Source organism: Semicossyphus pulcher, unplaced genomic scaffold, assembly GCF_022749685.1.
Source record: "Semicossyphus pulcher isolate SPU_LCO1_2020_fin unplaced genomic scaffold, fSemPul1.0.p SCAF_27, whole genome shotgun sequence".
NCBI lineage: Eukaryota > Metazoa > Chordata > Actinopteri > Labriformes > Labridae > Semicossyphus > Semicossyphus pulcher.
In genome coordinates, this window is record NW_027211701.1 from 5684946 (window position 1) to 5704489 (window position 19544).

At 40.0% G+C, this 19544-nt stretch overlaps 2 protein-coding genes across 2 annotated transcripts; one reads left to right on the forward strand and one right to left on the reverse strand.

Moving 5' to 3' along the window:
• The first annotated feature begins 567 nt into the window (after window positions 1–567).
• LOC138604848 (E3 ubiquitin/ISG15 ligase TRIM25-like) lies at window positions 568–6802 on the forward strand. The gene is made up of 9 exons (XM_069676871.1): window positions 568–623; window positions 908–1514; window positions 2156–2251; window positions 2384–2617; window positions 3197–3365; window positions 3524–3589; window positions 4510–4683; window positions 5362–5397; window positions 6138–6802. Exons 2-9 carry the CDS (start codon window positions 927–929, stop codon window positions 6278–6280), a joined length of 1506 nt encoding a protein of 501 aa, XP_069532972.1. The 5' UTR covers window positions 568–623; window positions 908–926; the 3' UTR covers window positions 6281–6802.
• dgke (diacylglycerol kinase, epsilon) lies at window positions 6644–17900 on the reverse strand. The gene is made up of 11 exons (XM_069676870.1): window positions 17226–17900; window positions 16528–16687; window positions 16308–16427; window positions 16017–16160; window positions 15719–15876; window positions 14562–14610; window positions 14298–14411; window positions 14085–14156; window positions 12739–12866; window positions 12444–12555; window positions 6644–10164 (listed from the first exon to the last, which is right to left on the reverse strand). Exons 1-11 carry the CDS (start codon window positions 17675–17677, stop codon window positions 9943–9945), a joined length of 1731 nt encoding a protein of 576 aa, XP_069532971.1. The 5' UTR covers window positions 17678–17900; the 3' UTR covers window positions 6644–9942.
• Between the last annotated feature and the right edge of the window lie 1644 nt (window positions 17901–19544).

Here is a 19544-nt window from a genome sequence, read left to right on the forward strand (position 1 = left end):
ATTTGATTTACTTTTTCCTATTTCCATTGCCATTTTCATGTTTACAATTTAAGCTTTCAGATTGAGCATTTCCATTTAAGCTTTTGCATTTTAAATTTCACTTTTTTCAGTGTCACTTTACATTTTCAAATGATCATTTTACATTTACTTTTTCTTTTTAAGTTTAATTATGGCCTGATTATTCCTAGTATAGTACAATAATCTTTCTGTGACTTAAAGGGAAAAATGCTAAATGGTTAAGCTTAAATTTTAAACTGTTTAAACAAATTTGTCCACTAGTAGGAGACGATGTGCGTCTCAGTTTTCCCCTAAAACACAGTGGTAGACAATAGTTAAATATCTTCAAAGCAATAAAAGCAATTATTCTGTTAACAGAAGAGATGAAGTTGGCAGTGTGTGCATCTGAGTTTCTTAAATACACTCGATTACACGGCTGATTCAAATGAGAGCTGTGTGTTTCAATTTTTCAAAATATGAGTGCTATCTTTATTGTTCTATACACACCCAGAGAGAGAGGGAGAGAGAGAGGGAGAGAGAGAGCGAGTCACGGGTTGGTTTTTGGTCACACACATTCTGTCTGTATTTCAGCTTGTGACCTGGAGTTAGCTGCACTTGCACAAAAGGTATGTAAAGGTAAACGTAATTATTGAGTGATTAGCCTTTATTCAATTTGTATTACATTTAAATTTGATTTAATTTGATTTTGGAATTTTAACAAAGAGGAGGGATTGCATTCCAGACCTTTGTAGTGGCTTTGAGATAAATGTTTCAGTTTGCTTTCCAGAAATTAAAAGTTTCATCGCTCCCTCTGAGCCTACAGCAAATCTTTAAAATACAAAAATTAAGCTTACATCCTGACTTTGGTTTATATGCGCTTGGCAAGTTAGGTTTCGTTTCTCCTCAACAGCCTCACCCGAGCTTTCATCATGGCCGAAGTGGACCAAAGTCAGTTTTCTCTGATGAGTCTGGAGGACGAGCTGACCTGCAGCATCTGTCTGAGCACCTTTGACTGTCCGGTGACAATCCCCTGCGGACACAACTTCTGCCAGAACTGCCTGCTGGCCCACTGGGAAGACTCCTACAGCTGTCCTCAGTGTCGGACCCTCTTCCCTACCAAACCAGAGCTGAAGAAAAACACGGTCCTCAGCACTGTGGTGAAGACCTTCAACTTAGGATCAGCCAGCCAAGTCATAGAGGAGAGCAAAGAAAAAGAGAAACAAGATGTCATACGCTGTGATACATGCATGGAGGCAGAAGCGTCCCAGACCTGCCTCACATGCATGGCTTCTTTCTGCGAGGAGCACCTGCGGCCTCACCGGGAAAATCCCAAATTTAGTATCCACCAGCTATGTGAGCCTGTCGGGGACCTATCAGAGCGTCTCTGCCCAGAACACAAGAAGTTGATAGAGTTCTTCTGCAGCGAACATGGCCGTCCAATCTGCAGCCTTTGCCTCCAGCAGGTCCACAAAGGCTGTCCCTTTGTTTCTCCTGAGGAGCGGAGGAACGACCAAGAGGTGAGTCTCAGAACAGTCTGGATATCAGCTCTAGCTACTGGACTTATTGGTCTTATGGAATAAATATGGAATAAAATTAGAACCTATCACCTTCAAAATACAGTTTCAGAGTGTGGCTGTGGCAGGTAAAAATTAGAGGTCACTTGACAACAGGCCGGTAGCTTTTAGTATTATTAAATGTTATATATTGAACTTTATTATTCTTTCTTAAGTCACATTGCCCAGTGTTTAAGGTCACATTTTATTCCATATTTGTATTGCCAGGTAAAACTGCCTCAATGTTGGCCAGTAAAAATGCTAGGTAACCTGCTACAGCGACAGGTGGGGAAAAAAAGGAATTTCTGATCCTGGCTCAATAAAATAACTTAATTCACATCCAGAGAGGTATGCTTATTCACTCTCATCTCAAGAGTTAAATGAGAAGATTGATGCCATTGTCATATAAGCTTAGTTAGCATAGATTAGATGTTGGTAAACAGCTAGCCTCTCCATGGGTAATAATATGTTTATTAGGGACCCTTACAGGTGCAGGTAGGAGGATTGCATTATCTGTGGACAGAACCAAGCTTGCCGTTTCCCCCTGTTTCCTGTATTTGTTTTTGTTAGCTGTCTGCTGCATATATGTTCTGTATTTGTTTTAGTCTAACCTCAGAGACAACCTGGGTTTGCTGGACATGAAGATTGAGAAGACAGAGACTGTTTTGTTTCAAATTAAAGACATGCAGAGCAAGCTGAAGGTAATTGGGTGATTACATTTACACGTTCTTCCACAAAAATAGGCAACAAACCAACTAGCATGTCATTTGAAAAGGAAAATGTCTTTGTCTACCCTGTATTTATCTCTGGCTACTGTCGTGGTCCTGGCCTAGGTTGCATCAACCAAAAGGAAGACAGCCTTAGCAGGCATGTATCAGCAGATGCGTGAAATCTTGGCCCAAGAGGACCGTGAGGCCCAACATGAGGTGGATCGCGAGCTGGAGATCGGTCAGACAAAACTTCAGGAAATCATGAAGAGGTTTACTGAGAATGCTGAGAAAATGATAAAAGCCAGAGAAGACATCAACAGTCTGCTGAATCAATCCCAGACCCTGGCCTTTCTCCAGGTGGGATGATTATATTAAAATCAGTCAGGAAGGGTTCAAGGGGAGTGAAATTGATGCTAAGCCTGAAGGCAAAGGGAGAAAGAAAATGGAGACGAGGCAACAGAATTGGACTGTTATAGCTAGAGCTGCATTGACATGGTAATCAACAGAAAATCAATTGTCAATAATTTTGAATAGTGTTAAACCCTTTAAGTCGATTTTTTTTAACAATGACGCCAAACATTTCCTGCTTCCAAGTTCTTAAATGTGAGGCTCTGAGGCCTTACTCCATGATTTATGATTTAATATGTGTGGGTTTTGGACTGTTGATCAGATACAAAAAGCTATTTGGGTACATCAGCTTTGACTGTTTGATATTATAACACTATAACTATTTCCTGACATACTGTATTATCAATATTGAAACGAGACACTAGTATGTAATTAATCAATTTAGTTGAAATAATTTAAAAACATTTCTGACTTTGCCTCCTGGTTCTATCAAAAAAGAGCAATGCATGCTATGGCACCATACACCAGCTACACCCACCAGCCATGTCAAGCAAAACTTGAGTACTTTCTTTCCCTTGTTCCTCATAGGCCTCATTTGACCTGCCAAGGGTTGCAAACTTTGACCCTCACCCACCTCGAATCAACCTGGACTCCAAGAAGGTGATAGCAACACAGGCCTTTGCTGCTACCCTGAAGGAGCACCTGACTGAGATCCTCAAACAGCCTGTCGAGGCCAGACTACAGACACTAAAACCAGGTGACTCAGCATGCAGATAGTGGGAGACTTTACATTTGTTTGCATCAGTAGGTTGTGTCATGTGAAAAATACTGTACAATGAATGTTGAAATGTTGACTATTGAATAAGAGGCAAATTGTAAAGCAGTCTATAAATGCTGTCCATTCACCATTTGCAGATGAAAAAGCATTGCCTGCATCAGGATCTGAAAGTTCTGCAAGTGCCGGATCTCACCCTGAATCTGGTATGTTCATCTCTACAAAGAAAATATTGTTGAAAAACTCTAAAAGGAGAATGATATGAAAAGTGAGTGATATGACTGAAGAAAGCAGGGTGAGATTTTTAAAAAAAAACACCACTTACGCATGTACAGGACAAAATCAGCAAAGAGATGAGAGGTACGGCTTTGTCACAGGGGCGTCAAAATCAGCACAAACCGGAAGCTCCTCACAGGAGCTTTTAAAATAAGACAAATAAGAAATCAAGCGGCTTTGTGGGAGAGAGTCACAGCTTTGTGTTTAATGCATTTCTTCTCTCAGTTTGTTTTAGTTGGCAGAATAAAATGTTTTAAATTAATAATTCTCAGATGCTCAACATTGAATGGCTTCTCTAACTTTTGTTCTACAAATGTACAAGCATTTGTGCAGTTTAGTCCTGTGTGTTTGTACCTGAGTATTAGAATAGAACTTGTGTCATTATAAGCTCTAGGTATGTTGGCTGGGCTAGTTTGAGGTAAGTTGTTGAACAAGAATTGTTAGTGATAAAGAACATGAAGAGAACTTTCCAGTAAAAACAACAGACCATAGTCTTTTTCTTTTTTTTTTTCATATACTTGAACAACCTGCCTCCTGAGAATGGTTCTATAAAAAAAAGAGCAATGCATGCTACTACACCTGCTACAACTCTAAAAGAGGAGAATTAATATGTATGCTGTGTGCATCCTGAAACTCTTTCAGTGGGATAAAATTAAAATATATTTTTTTATATACAACTAAATACACGTTCTTTCATCTCTGTCAACCACATGTGCACTTTGTTAGAGATGAAAAAAATTAAAAACAACTACAAAAAAAGTCTTCTGTCACACTCAACTCTTTACAGTGTAATAAAATACTGATACCTCTCATTTCACTTTCTACTTTTCCAAACTACCAAATCCTGCAGAGCAGAGAGGACCACCGAGGTCCCACAGTCCAGGTCGTCCACCCATCCAGCCATTCTTCCAGCCAGTTCCTGTCCCTGTTTATATTAATGCACCTGCAGGCTGGAATCCATCCCAGTATGCACGGCCCCCCACCTCTCATGGAGGTCCTCCTTTTAAGGCCGGACAAAAGACAAGTAAGAACTTACAATCATACATGCAATATCAATGATCGATTGATCATGACAGCATGATTAAGAAATTCAATAAGAACAGGGAAATCTGCACAAAAATTCTCCACATCACTCAAATTAATTCAACATGTACCCAATGACTTATCCAAGAGATTTATTAAATCAATCAAACAGCCAACCAACAGCACACACAAACAATACACAATAAAATTCAGTACCTACCCTATTTAGCCAAACTTGCAGAATTCTCCAACCTTCATATCCTGTGAAACACCATGAAAAAACCCCTAAGAAAACCTCAGCAGGTGTAAACGGGAAGAACCCCATCTGCAAGCCAGTTCATAAAGCGACCCCAAACAAGGCTGGAAAAGCGTGCAAACACAATAGAGGTGAATTTAGTTTTGTTAGTGGCGCTAACAGCAGAATAGGATATAACACAGAAATATTAAAACAAATGCGGATACATCTAAGAGTATGTATGGCTGGATGTGAAGAAGGAGCATGTGCTATTTTCTAATTTAGTTCAACTGACTGAACAAGAACATGCTGTGTTAAGCAGGGAAGATTTTGTAATAGAGAAATGTTTAGCAATTTATTCTCGCTATAGCAATAAGGTAAACGTTGAGTTGAATTTTTTCCTTGTGTTTCATGTGTGTTCCCTTTTATTTTTTCCTTATGCAGACAAGAAAAGTGATACCGGTCACCAGCCGCCCCACAGTATGTCATATATGTTTATATTCTGTTGCAAACTGAAATGTGATTTCATTAATGCTTTTTTGTTTACCATGAACACTATTTCAAGGCTAGTTCTGGGCATTTAACTTAATTAAAGTAACATCTTATCCAGATGTGGATTCAATGTCCTCAAAGTACGGACTTATCAAAATAAGACATATAAGAAATCAAGCTGTTTGTTTTTGTTGGCAGAATTTAACTTTTAAAATGAATCATTCTCAGATGCTCAACATGGAATGGCTTCTCTAACTTTTGTAACCATGTTCTAGAAATGTACAAGCATTTGTGCAGCTCTGTCCTGTGTGTTTGTACCCGAGGATTTGAATAGAACTCACTCTCATTAAAAGCTCTAGGTATGTGGGCTGGGCTAGTTTGAGGTAATTTGTTGAACAAGAAATGTTAGTGACAAAGAAAGTGAAGCTCACAGAGAACGTTCCAATAAAAACAACAGACAGAAGTCTTTCCCATATACCTGAATAACCTGAATGTCTTGAACTACCTGTGTGGGACACTCTCGAGGCTTTTACAAGTTACATTTGTAATTGTGGCAACTCTGAGACAACACTCATTTTCAGTATAACTATAAAACCAGGTGGTCACACTGTTGTACTGACACTTAACAGAATCAATTTAAATTGAGCACATTTTTTTTTAGAAATAACTCACAACTGTCAAGCTACAGAACAAGTACTAAAGAATCCTCTTTGTACGATTTGTTTCAGAACAAGAGAAAAAGCCTCCCAGTGCTCCAGGTGGAAGTAAACCAAGTGGCAAAGGGCCTGATTCCACAAAGAAAGACAAACCCAAAGGCCATGCTTCGTCTGGGAAATCAACTAAAGGCAATCCACAGCCTAAAAAGAAATAGGTGGATGCAGTAGCAGATGTATTTGCTACTGTAAAGCAATACGTTATCAGTCAATCACATGATAGGGAGTACACTGTTCTGTTGCTTTATATGTGCAATAATCTTTTTTTACTTTATGACACTCATCTGTAAATGATTAATCAAGTGTGGTACATTTGCTTGGAAATGAACACAACATTTCCAAACAAGGTGAGCTCAGCATTTGTTTAAGTGTAAATGATTAACACATTCAAATATCATGTCTACATCGTGATGGTTTTACCACACAGCATGTGGCTGCTGGGGTCTCTGATAGGAGAAAGCAGCTGTTTATCCCCCTCCTTTAATTTATTACACTACTTAATTAAAACACAGACACGTGGGTGGAATATAAAAATATTTATGGGAATGTCTTAAAACTCAAAAGGTTGCTTCATTACATTCAGTTCAATCAAAATCTGTTGTTGTCTGCAGTTACACTGTCCTTCCTGCCTGAGCAGCTGTTTAACATGATTGTTCCCAATAAAAGTTTCCTCTTTCCCAGACAGTTTATGGGTATTTCCTCTGTAGCACAGATAACATAAGGCTTCCTCTTACCAGCTGTTAGCGTTCTCCTTTTTTTAACAAAACATTTACAGTACAGAAGTAAGCATATTCAAATATATATTAATTAATAATTTAACTATTTTGTTGCAGACCATTGGGTGAAATTGGTTCTATATATTAATTCGGTCTACATAAATGCTGTTTTATATCTACCAAGATTGAGTAATCAAAGTAAACTGACAGAAATGAATTAGTAGCAGTAGAAACAGCAACACAGTAACGTCTAACACTAACCATAAAATAAATAGTCTTCAGCCGCGCTAGCAACCTGGTGAGGAAGCACATTTATCGGATGGTGGACGAGTGAAGCAACATTTTGATGGTGGTGTCTGAAAAAAGCCATGTTACATATTTCAAAAGGGTTATCCTCTGTGCAGTGGCTGTTTTTGGATGCAGGTTTAGCTGGACATTGTCAGATTTCATCAGATTAAAGCTGCATTCTCAGGTTTTTGTTTTGGCCAGTTGGAGGCAAACAGGGTAAACATCCCAAACAGGATTGCTTCTATTCTGTGACTGGCTAGCGCTGGATGCATTGCTGTGCAGAGTACCAGAAGACCCGTTTAAACGCTTAGGCACCAAAACTACTTGGTGACGTCAAGGACTAAAATGACTGGGCTGAGTGTGACTTGTAGCAAACCATGTAGTCTGTGACTGCAGCAAGAACCCTCTTACTCTTTCACCCAGACTTCTGTTCAAGTCCATGATAACTTCTTGTTTTAAGGGCAACCAGGATCTTTTCCTCAACCCAAACAAGTAGTTTCAGCATCTAAACCAGACTCGGATGTTTTCACACTCATTGGCCACCTATTTGGTTAGATTTAGGCACCAAACCACCTGGTTTTGTTGAGGAAAACTACGAAACTACAGAACTCGGTCAACACTGACTTTTGGATTCACATAGAATATGAACAGCAGTCTACAAGGTGACGGTTTAAATCTGGGTTTGATCTATCCATCAACCCTAAACTGCTTCCTACACATGCACTCCAAGAATACTTGCTCTTTGGATTGCATCATCTGACTTCCTAAAGGCTGCCTTTCCCCAGACAAAAGGCAGAACCCCTTGGCCTCTTGCGTCTCCTAATACTAGCAAGCCACTATTTTAAGAATTTCAGTCATTAATTGTGTTTGTCATTAACTCAAGTGTGTTGATTTTAATCTTTTTGTGGCACTTCATTAATACTCAGGGTCAACACAATCGTAAGTATTTATCCTCTTGGGACAGTCAACTTTTGGATGAAAATGTATCATTACTCATCCAACAGTTATAGAGGTACCTCACTCATAAACAACTCTTCAAACTAGAGCCATGCTGCTATCGTGGCTGAAAACCTGCCAGTGCAATACACAAACAGAAGACATTCACCAAACAAACAGAGGGTGATGAAACCATGAGGCTTGGTTAACCGCCAAAAGAATAGGCATCATGTGGCTTTAAACTGATCCCTGTTCAGCCTGACTATGAGCAGCACGTTGGCTCCAGAAAGCATAAACTAACATTCTGCAGACTTTTCTCATATGGCTGTGTGTGTGTAACAGGCAATCATTCTGCAATAAACAGGACCACCTCAAATGGTAAAAGAAATTTACATAGAAAAAATGCAGAATGACAGACAGAAAGACAAATGGCCTCTTGCACACATAATGTAGAGTAAAAGAACAATGCAACCAAGAAACAGACCAATGTCACCTGAACACAACACAAAAAGTACATGTACATATCTGATGGCATTCATGTTAACCTGTAGATGTTAAAGTAAAATCAACTGTTCTTCACCTGTCTACAGAAAATACTGTTCTAGTCCACCACCCTGTGGTGACTGTTTGTAAAACACAAATGATGAAATGCAAGAGGATTACTTAAATAACATTAAACACCATGGGAGAGCTTAATCTCATTAGCAGTTATCACTATCGGCAGCAACATCAACATTATGCTTTCATGTATGTCCTAAGCAAAGTATTTATCAGTGTAAGTGCCTTAACTGTGCAGCACAAAATATGTAAACAGCAGCAGGATCAAGGTAAAGCAGAGGAAAAAACAAAAGCCGTAACATTTAGGCAAAATTAACCCTCTGAAAAACTTGGCAGTAATTTCAAAATAAACAAGTCAGGCTGTTTCCTGCAGCTCGTAGAGGAAAGATAAATATAGATTCAAGACGCATCTTAGTACAATCTAACAGTTTGGTGAGCTACTTGAGACAGTGCATCATGTAGTAAACAAACCAGCATCGATCTCCAGTGATTGACAACACATTGCATTGTTGTAACAGAAGCCTTGCTCCTTTTATGCTGATTCAAACATTTCAAAGCCTTACCTTGGGGGACAAATGCAGGAGATCCTAAAAACATTTAACATTGTGCTGAAAAGCCTGGATCATTTCATAAACTGCAGTCTATAAGCACTCGTATTTTGCAGAAAATGTGTGTGCTGTTTGTTTGTGCTCTTATTGGAGTAACAAAATCACTCATAGTAATAAAGCTTAGCATGCACCTTTAACCAAACTTCACATTCAGTGCTGTTCTTTCCTGCATTGCGTCTTCATCCCCGGCTTTTGATTCAGACATGGCTTTGAGTGGGTTCTGTCAATTGACTTTGGGCAACTCGTTAAGAATGGCTCACTGATACATGCAGGGTTGCAGTGGGCATGTATAATAAATACAGTATAGTCGACTTTATATATCTATGGCACGAGGGATTAGTGCAAATAAACAGCAATCTTTCTCCTAAACATTCACCTCCTCACTGTCCCACCTGTTGAGGGGGGCTACCTGAGCTCTCTGTAACAAAAATGGGGAGTGTGGACATAAAAGACCAAAAAAAAAAAAGACTATGCCAGCCCAATTCAAAACTAACAGAGCTAACTGCTGCAAGTTCTCTTAAGTTTATATGAAATCATTACACAGGAAAATGAGAACATTTACTGTCATCAGCAGGATTTGAGGACTAAGCGTGAACAAAGATCCCAGAGGGGGGCACGTAACTGTCATTGCAAATGAGGGATTAATGTAAACTGGGCTGCAGAAAGAACACAGGAGATAAAGAGAGCTTCAGATCATGTGAAGTTTGGGGCCGGTTATGCGCAAGCGGAGGCCGGCCCTGGGGGGCGTGGTGAGTCGTGTGGGGTGGGGCTTTCTGTCTCAGAGGCGCTTGATTCGTCGTCATCATCGTCTGTCTGCTCCGAGCTGTGGTACAGCATGAGGGCCTGGGTCTTATGGGTGATGGTGATGGTGCAGGGACCCTGGGCCCATGGCTCCCCATCCACCTGCATGGGCATCTTGGAGTTCTTGAGAACTAGCTGGAGAGGGAAAGGGAACACCCGACACTTGAATATGAAATTATTCTGAGTGGTAGACATTTTTTGTCCGGTCCATTGTGGTGTTAAGGTCAGTTATCACCTCATCTAGTGCTCACTGATGCTTCCATTATACAGTATATTTACATTTCTTTGGTGGTGGTGGCGGTGGTGGCTGCTATGAGCCGGAAGAGAAAACCACTGAAGTAAGAAAAATATAGATATTCTTCTTCACCATCATCGGCAATAAACATCACAAGCAGCAGCAACAGTAGCAAATATTTGCATACTGCCCTGAGTTTCTTCTCTCAGGCTGGCCAACCATTTTAATATCCTCTGTCGATAATTTTTATATTTCTTTTAAAATTATCTTTTAGTATCATTTTATATACTCAGTATTTTAACATTCCAATATTCTATTTGTTTAAGCATGTTGTTTTTTATCTTCCCTTTGATGTCTGTATTATTTGTGTAAGCACAATGAGTTGTCTTTGTGTATGAAATGTGTTATTTAAATAAACCTGCCATGCCTTGCCTTGCCTCAAACTTATGCAGTTGTTTACACACACACGTGTGAGTTCCACAGTCACTGCTTAGTTTGGACTACTTAAAGACGAGAGATTTTTATCTATATGAAAAGCAAAGTGTACCTTTGTCTTGTTTATTAAAAAAGTAAAAGTACACATTTATAAAATTCCATTTAAGACTAAAATTATCAGCATTTGCATATAGATGCTGAAAAAAAGCCTGCCAACTAAATCTTGTTATTTCATCCAGAAGTTACAGTGAATGAATAAAAGATTTTTTGTTTTATCATTAGAACAGATAAAATATATAAATTCATGCTGAAACTAGTCAGCTGCCCCAAGTTAAAGCTGGTTCCTATGGCGACAAATAGGATAGGCTGACAGTATTCACTGGGGGTAGCTAGCTACGCTAGCATCTGTCCTTTAACATCACACACGCGTATGTAAAGAAAAAAAAAGGGTTTGTGGGGCTCTCTAGCTCTGCATCATGAGAATACTGTGACCATCTCATTGGTAAAACTTTAACAATAATAATAATAATAATAATAATAATAATAATAATACATACATACATATTATATCATATTATAGGCGAATCTTATGGCACCCAAGGTCACCTTACATCAAATAATAACATACAGCAAACAATACAATAAACAACAGAGCAGCAGTAATAAGACATCTGTACAATCATACAAGCGATTAAACTGTGATAGAATGCAGATTGATGTAATTAAAGTGAGTAGGCTAGTTTAAAAAGATGCTTTTTGAGAGCAGATTTGAGTTCTGTGATAAGCTCTTTAAACACTTACTGGGGCGATTTAAACAAACATTCCCTTTTTTAGAGAGAACCTTTTTGATTTTTGCTGTGATTTACAGGTTACTTATTTAAGTATTCTCTAAAAGACACCTGAAATTGAACATGAATCAAAAACAAAGTAGCTAAGGATGGGTGCTTGATATAAGAATTCAATTATGGATCAACATGTAAGTGTATTATTCATTTTTTCCAGGTCACTATTAATAAATCTAAATATAATATAATGTCCAGCCATTGAGAAAAGGGCATTTCTAATTATTTTGACGACCATTATTATGGAATGCTTCAAGTCCACTTTGTGTTATCTGATAGATATCTTATCTGTAGATACTTATCTGATAAAATTTCCAACAAATGTCAGAAATAGAATTCAAAACTTTTCCTATCCATTTTAACCAACTTTGTGTTCCCTTACTTGTGACCTCAAACCTACACCCTTGGTTAGCTGCAATGTTGTGATAACCCAGTAAGTAAACACGATTTAAACAGTCCATCCCTTTCCTGGTTCATTGCTTCTTCTTGTTGTTGTCGTTATGGTCTCAGGCACCTATAGGAGTTGCACAACACTAACATCCGCTGTCTCCTTGCACATGCCATCATCTTTATGAATAAATAATGAGGGTGGAATTCTATCTGTCATCATTTTCGGTTCTGGGTGAGTCGTTAACTGTATTTTTATACCTAAGGGTAAGGGATTACTATGTAAATACCAAAGAGGTAAAAACAAGCAAAGGGCATGTGCACATGCAGCAGCTGGGTTGTGTCTGTTTGGATTAGATTAGTTTAAATTAGATTTTCCAGTTCTGTGATGAGGAGAATGGCAGTGAAAACTAATTTAACTCCTTTATTATCTTCCTCATTGCCTTCTTTTAGAGGTAAACAGGAAGCACTGTGGCAGAACCATGTTTGTGTGTATGTGTGTGTTATTGCCTCACCCGGACAGTGTGGGCCTGTCCCAGCCGTACGGGATTGGCCAGCTTGACCTGGATCTGAGCACAGTGGAAGGAGCCAAACACACCCACGACCTCCAGCAGACCATCATCCAGCCTGCAGGCCGAGACAGGAAACAACACTGCTGCTCATTGCTGGCCTCCATGTTAACTTGTAGCACGAAGTAATTAAGTACATGTGCCAGAGCCTTAACAATAACGAGAGCTAGATTCTGTTACTTCTGATGGATATGTGACATGTTTTATGCTCACAGTAATAATCATGTCACACAGGTCTTACCGTGTGGGGGGACAGGGTTCATCCCCCATACCCTCCCACAGCCTGCAGCCTCCACCCCAGTAGCCAATGTTACAGACTATGATGCCTTCCAGGCTGGGCAGCACCACCCTCTCCCCATCCAACTCCAGCTGTGGTAGAAACACACAAACACACACACAGTAATGACTCTGCTCTGGTAGTGTTGTCACAGAAATGAAACATAGTACTAGTAGTGCTTAATATTTCAACTAGGCCGTACAATGTGGGAGGAATATGAACAGACTGACAAACTTATCAAATGTATCCTCAAAAAAGTCCAACTGCAGTTCAATTTTTTGCTAAATGAAACTGAACAATACATTTAAAAGTAAAATTAATTAATTAAAAATAAATACATTAAAGTTGAGATAAGATAAGCCCCCTGGTGGGCCATGAAGGTACTGCAGGCGGGCAATGAGAGGTCATTTACAAAAAGAAATAAAGTTTATTTTTTCAGTTTTAAAATGCACAAAAAACGACTTATTTTGCTACTTTACAAATGATTACATGAACGTGGATGAATTACAACTTTTTCTATTTATGAGAAAAATATATATTTGGACATTCATCCATTTTAATCTCAAATGTTGAGTGTTATTAGAGGTTTGGGTTGGCCCTGGAATATTTTCAGATATCAAAGTGGTCAAACTAAATTATTAAGTTTGGGATTGGCTGGTGAAAAGTATACTGGACTACAATACAACATCAAATGTAGTAGTGTGTGGTGCGGGCCTTTCTGGCTTGAATAGTATCTCAATCGTAATATCTATCAAAATAAACCCCATATGATATTCTTTCCATATCCTGCAGCCCTGATAAATATCAAGCTGGAGTCTGTTAGCTTAGCTTAGTGTGAAGACTGGAAGCGACAGGAATCAGCTCTCAGTTCAAAAATACTTCTACGGCTCGCTAATTAATTTAATAACTGTTGTTTGGTGCATTCTCAAACGAGCACAAACAAAGATTTGACAAGTTGTAATGATATAAGAGGTGGCAACGAGTAGACTTTAAGCTAACTCTTCCCCTTACTATTTCCATTATAAAGCAGAGCGGAGAAAAGTCCAACAAGTTATAGGTGAAATTTAACTTAATTTAACATTTAATTACTTTTTTATTAGTCATGTTCAAACAAGGAATTTGAACTAAAAGAAAATCACATCTAAAGAGACAGCAGAGACAAAGATACACCCAATGTGGGCAAAAGTTTGTGATTCTCAGCCAAAAATATCAAACAAATAAAAAATGATAACATTTGCTGATTTTGCTTAAATCACAGGGTGGAGACAGATTTAACACAAAGGTTGATCACATGAATACGGCTACTGTACCTCAATCCTCTTATCCAGATCCTTACATTCCTGCACTAAACAATCTTTGGTGCCATACAGGAAATACACAGCCTGTAGAGCAGAAAGTAAGCATAAACATAAAAAACTGGCAACTGGAAAGCAGACTGGCGACATATTCACAGGCAATGCTTTTGTATTAATATTCAGATGAAGTAAACATTTGCATGAGATTCAGATGACAATCTCTCTGACCTTGTTGATGATGCGGCTGGAGAAGAAGGAGGGCGTTTTCTCACGGTGTGTGTGAAAGTTGAGCGCCATCAGAGCGTCCGGCCCCACAGAGAAGTAATTATTCATGGACAGAACCTGAGGAGGATGTGCAATAAGTTTGTCAGAACTTACCCCGAAACCCCCAAATTACCCCAAAATATCAAACCTGAATAAAAACATGTAAAAACACGTCTGCAATTACAGAGAAGGCTGCAAAAAGAATCCACGATTAGAGATGAAGCTCACCTTTGGTTTGCGAAAGTAGAGGCCTTTCGAAGCCACTTGCACTTTCCATCTAAAAGGATGATAATGTAAGTAATTAGCAGAAATCACAGTAACACAAACAGGGCAACAGCTAGGATTTTTATAAAAAACAGAGCTCATAAGTCCAAAACCATCAAATGCAGCCGTTCTTGCTCCAGAAGATTTCAACTAAATATACCAAAAGCATGTCTGTAGATGTTTTCTTTGTTAGTAGTTCATATATGTAAATTAGATCTCTCTGGTCTGAACGCAGGTCTAAAGCCTTCTCCATATTGATATGAATGCAATTCTGGCAGATACAATTCTGGCAGATATAAAATTCAAGATCCTCTTAAATTATTAAAGCTGGCTTAAAATACAGAGACAATTTAACACACCTTCATTTCATCGCGCTTTGATTACTGCAAACACCTTTTTAATTCCCTGAACCAAAAATCTTTTAATCAACTCAGGACTGTGCAAAACTCAGCTGCCAGGTTTTTAATCAGACCTAAAAAAAATTATCAAATCAATTACGTTCCAGCTTCTTTAAAGTGGCCTCCCATATGTTTTAGAATTTAATTTAGTATTTTACTGATTTCTTTTAAGGCTTGAACTTGGAGATTCTCAGGAACAGGTTTTTTGTTTGTTCCAGAGGCCCAGCTGAAAACTAAAGGGGATGGAGCATTAGCTGTTAGGGCGAGGGAGTCAGTGATCTCTTTTAAATCCCTTGAAAGACATGCTTTTACCTGAGAGCCTGTCCTGATTTTACTTAAGTTTATTTTCTTTCATCTGTATTTTGTTTTCCTTGAAAATTACTCTCTTATTATTCTATTTTCCCCTATACTGTAATAGTATCTGTTCTCTTTCATTTTATCGCTTGTATATTGAGTCCAAAAATACCGGAACCAGTTTGTAAAATACAACAAAATTACCTACAATTAAATTGTACCACTGGAGAGAATACTAGCTAGTTCAGATTAACATTCAAAAATTCTGAGTGTCCAGTTTCTGCAATTTGATAACACAATTTTTTCAAAGCTGATGACATATCAGAGAATCCTCCATAGGTCCCAAACAAACATTGGAATAATAATAATAAAACAGATCAACGTATAAGCTGATGTAACACTATAAATAAACTACTTTTCCTGCCCCACCTGTCCATTTTTACAACCTCAGCATCAAGGACGTTACGGAGGACCTGTTCCACAGGGATCTCTCCAGCATAGCCGGCACCCCAGCCTAAAGTGTTGGAAAGGTCATTTCCCGTCCCCAGAGGCAGGATGGTCACCCTTGGCATGAACTGGTCTTGGCCCTGACAGCAGAAAATAAGAGAGCAGCAGGTGTGTTGTTAACAGACAGGTGGGGGTATGCAGGTAAAGACAGTAAAGTAAGAAGCGATGCCAGATTAAAAAGCCTAAAAAAGACAATAACATGTAATAAAATCCATCTCACCTTCAGCTTCATAAGATCAATGGCATCCAGCACCCAGCCCACTGTGCCATCACCCCCACACACCAGCACCCGGACACTGCTGGGGGGCAGCAGGGTGCACAGCTGGAGGGCTTTGGAGGGAGTCAACTCAGACAGGTCAAACACCTGGAAGACAGGAGAGAAAAAAGACACATTTCAAGCTTTGTGCTGAAATGCATTCTTATCTTTTCCCAAGGAATTTAAAAACTACAGGTTTGGGTTGAAGGATAATTTAGTCTCTCTGACACAAACTAACAAGAGCTCACGACTGACCTGCACGGGATTCAGAACGGTGCGAAATTCCCCCAGCAGAGCCTCTCCCATGTTGTTACCACTGCGTGTGTTAGCCAACACCAACACTGGAGTCCAGTCACTGCCACAGGAAGATGCCAGCTACAGAAACACACACAAACATTAAACGAGCCCTCATACTCCACAGAATATGAGTCCACTCTACACTGTGGCTCCAAACAAGCAGTCACATGTTCAGCACCTTGCTGTACTCGTCAGGGTGCCTGCGGCGGAGCTTGTTCACTCTGTAGAGGTAGTGAGGAGGGATTATGAGGCTGTGAAACTCGCCCAGGTCACACTGGTCTGCATCCTCCAGGTTATCCAAGCAGTCATCATGCACTGTGGTCTGACACCACACACACCTGAAGGAGAGACAAAAACATGTCAGAAAAATATGAAAGCACACAAAAGCACCTCCTGCTGAGAAGAACAAGAGAACTGACAGCGTTTACGAGCTACAGGGTGGCTGTTCAGTCTCTGACACTGACCTCTGACCTGTGAAGCTGATGTTATAAGGATTAGCAGAGCAATCTATCTGACAATATGAGATTATGCCAGCTTGTGCACTTCTCTCCCAGAGAGCAGCAGCAGTCCATTAGAGCAAATTAAAGACAGATTATGAAATGAGGTTGTGCACCATTATGTCACATGACATGACAACTTTAGAAAATAAAAACCGCATGTAGGCAGCTGAGGCCTGTTATTTTATATTCCACAGGTATGTCAATGTGTGTCACACTCTATTTGCCAGACTTTATTTATTATGTATTTGCCCTGGAGCTCTTCATGGAGGCAAAAAGAGTTTTTTTTTAAAATGACACGTCTTTTATTTTCTGCCCTATACAGACCTAAGTGTGTCTCATACACATGCAGCTGCACCTACCACCTAGCATCACCTACCTGAAGTCGCAGAGCTTCGGCTGTGTCCCGCACTGCTGTTTGCATACTGCACAGTAGCTGGCCAAGGGGACGTTTCCGCGGACCCAGCGGTGCTCCATGGCTCCGTCAGGGCCGGAGGGGGCCATGATCTCCTTGCATGGCAGGCTCCGGTCAGCCCGGCGCAGGCACTGCTCGTCGGCGCACACGCCGCAGCAGTCGCAGAAAGCCCCTTGAAGGATGTGCTGGGAACAGACGCAGCAGTAGGTGGGCTTGTTGAAAAGGTCTGTGTAGTGCCAGCCGTGCTTGCTCTTACGAAAGAAATCCTTCATGTGAGTTTTCCGCTTGGAGCGCTGGGCGCTGCACCACAGTGTGATGATGACCGGGACGATGACGGCCAGAGAGGTCCAGAAGAGGAGCGTCCACTCATCCCGGGAGCCGCAATCGTCCTGCACCTCGCCCCCCTCCACGCACATCTCTGCTGAGATGGTAGCGAGAGCGATGGGGAATGCTAAAGGGCGGAAATCGGTACAGAGTAGAGCTATGTAAACAACAGTGAGTAAAAGAAGGACGTACGCCACGATTTCCCTGCGACACACATGTTCACAGACACCACCCGGATGCTGGCACTTAATTCAGCTTAAATACGAACATGTATATGTATAACAGCTATAAACAAGAGACAGCAATGTGACGCTGAGCCAATGAGCTACGTCGCTACCTTAGCTTGATCAGAGAGTATTTCCATGTCAAGATGTTTCAGTTCACCAACAGGAGCGACGCACATGCGTACAACCATAAACCCGAGTGCACAAGGTACATATAATAAACTACAGGGCGGAGAAAGTAAGGCATTATAAACTAGGCCTACATAAAATCGCCAAGCTTCTGCATTCCAAATTTTAAAAAATGTAATTGTATAAATTATCATGTATTTGAGCAAAAACGTCTTAGTTCAGAGGTAAAAAGGGTATCAAAAGTACGTTTTGTAGAATGGCTCCTGTTCGTGGTGGATAAAATATTACAATCCTTTACTTACTTGAAATGAATACTGATGCCTCTATATCCATCCTGGGGATCAATAAATGATTATCTTATCTTATAACCTTCAAAAGCAAAGAAGAGCCATTGGTAAGAAGATTGATTATTATTTTATATAGTAATTTTTATCACCTGTCACCACTACCACACGGTCGGTGCCAGGAGAACAGCACACTGCCAAAACAGCTTTTCTTTGGAGTTTCCTCTGCTCAGATTCACAGTGGGTGATACATTTGACAACTGAAAGTTTGTCACAGTAGCTTTAAGTTAAAGAACAAATACAACAATGTATAAATAATCAATTACTGGTAAAAGTCCAGCATTAAATATCTTATTTTACTAGAAGAACAGAGGCATAAGTACATAAGTAAAATGTCCCTTTGACAGATATACCATTATATATCAGTTCACTGGATTTGTATAGCTACATATGCATCTGTGCTTCTAACCTGGGGGTCAGGTTACATAACCTCTGCCACTTGTTTGAGGATGCCATTTTGTAGCCTCAGCTTTAGCATTTTAACTTACCCCATGCTACTGGGATGAGAAGCTGGAGCTAGTGGAGCTGGAGACAAGCAGGGTTGGTCAAGGCCAAGTTATCAAAGTTGGTCAGTATGCACAAGCAGCATCTCCTGGTGCTGAGAAATAAAGCCAATGCGGAAGTGAACTTACCTGTTGTGCATAATTAGGGGCGTGGCCTCTTGAAATGACAGGTGGGAGCTCTAGATAGCCGACCATCTAACCCATCTGTGCTCTAGCCATTTTGGTGGGTGAATAACTCGTAATATGTCAAATATACTGTATGTTAGCACTATTTAGCAGGTACCGCTGTCTAGCTCGTTTGCTAGCTTAAAATTAAATAAGCCAATAGTAAGGACTGTAGCTTTGATATCTTGTTGTTTGCCATCCCCTCGCTCCTCTGTAGCTTCACCTTCTCGTCCAAATATGGTCCCTTCTAACTCCAGAAAACCAACATGACAGCAGCCAAATGTCAAACTCCAGGCTCCATGGAGCCTATTATTTATACTGTCTATGGGAACCAGACTATTTCACAAGCTGGCTTATTCATTGACTGGCTAATTATATTATTAGTGGAGCAGATAAGTCACATAATCGTGCATTTGGTGATACAAGCATAAAAATTGGCATGAGCAGTCTCCATGGGTCACTTTACAAGAAAATGCTCACAGCCAATTGAGATTTCAAGATGGCGGACATTTTTCAAGATGGCTGCCACCTTATTGGAGCATTTAGGCTAATACAAGCATGGAAACTGGCGTGAGCTGCCTAATGGATCTTCAA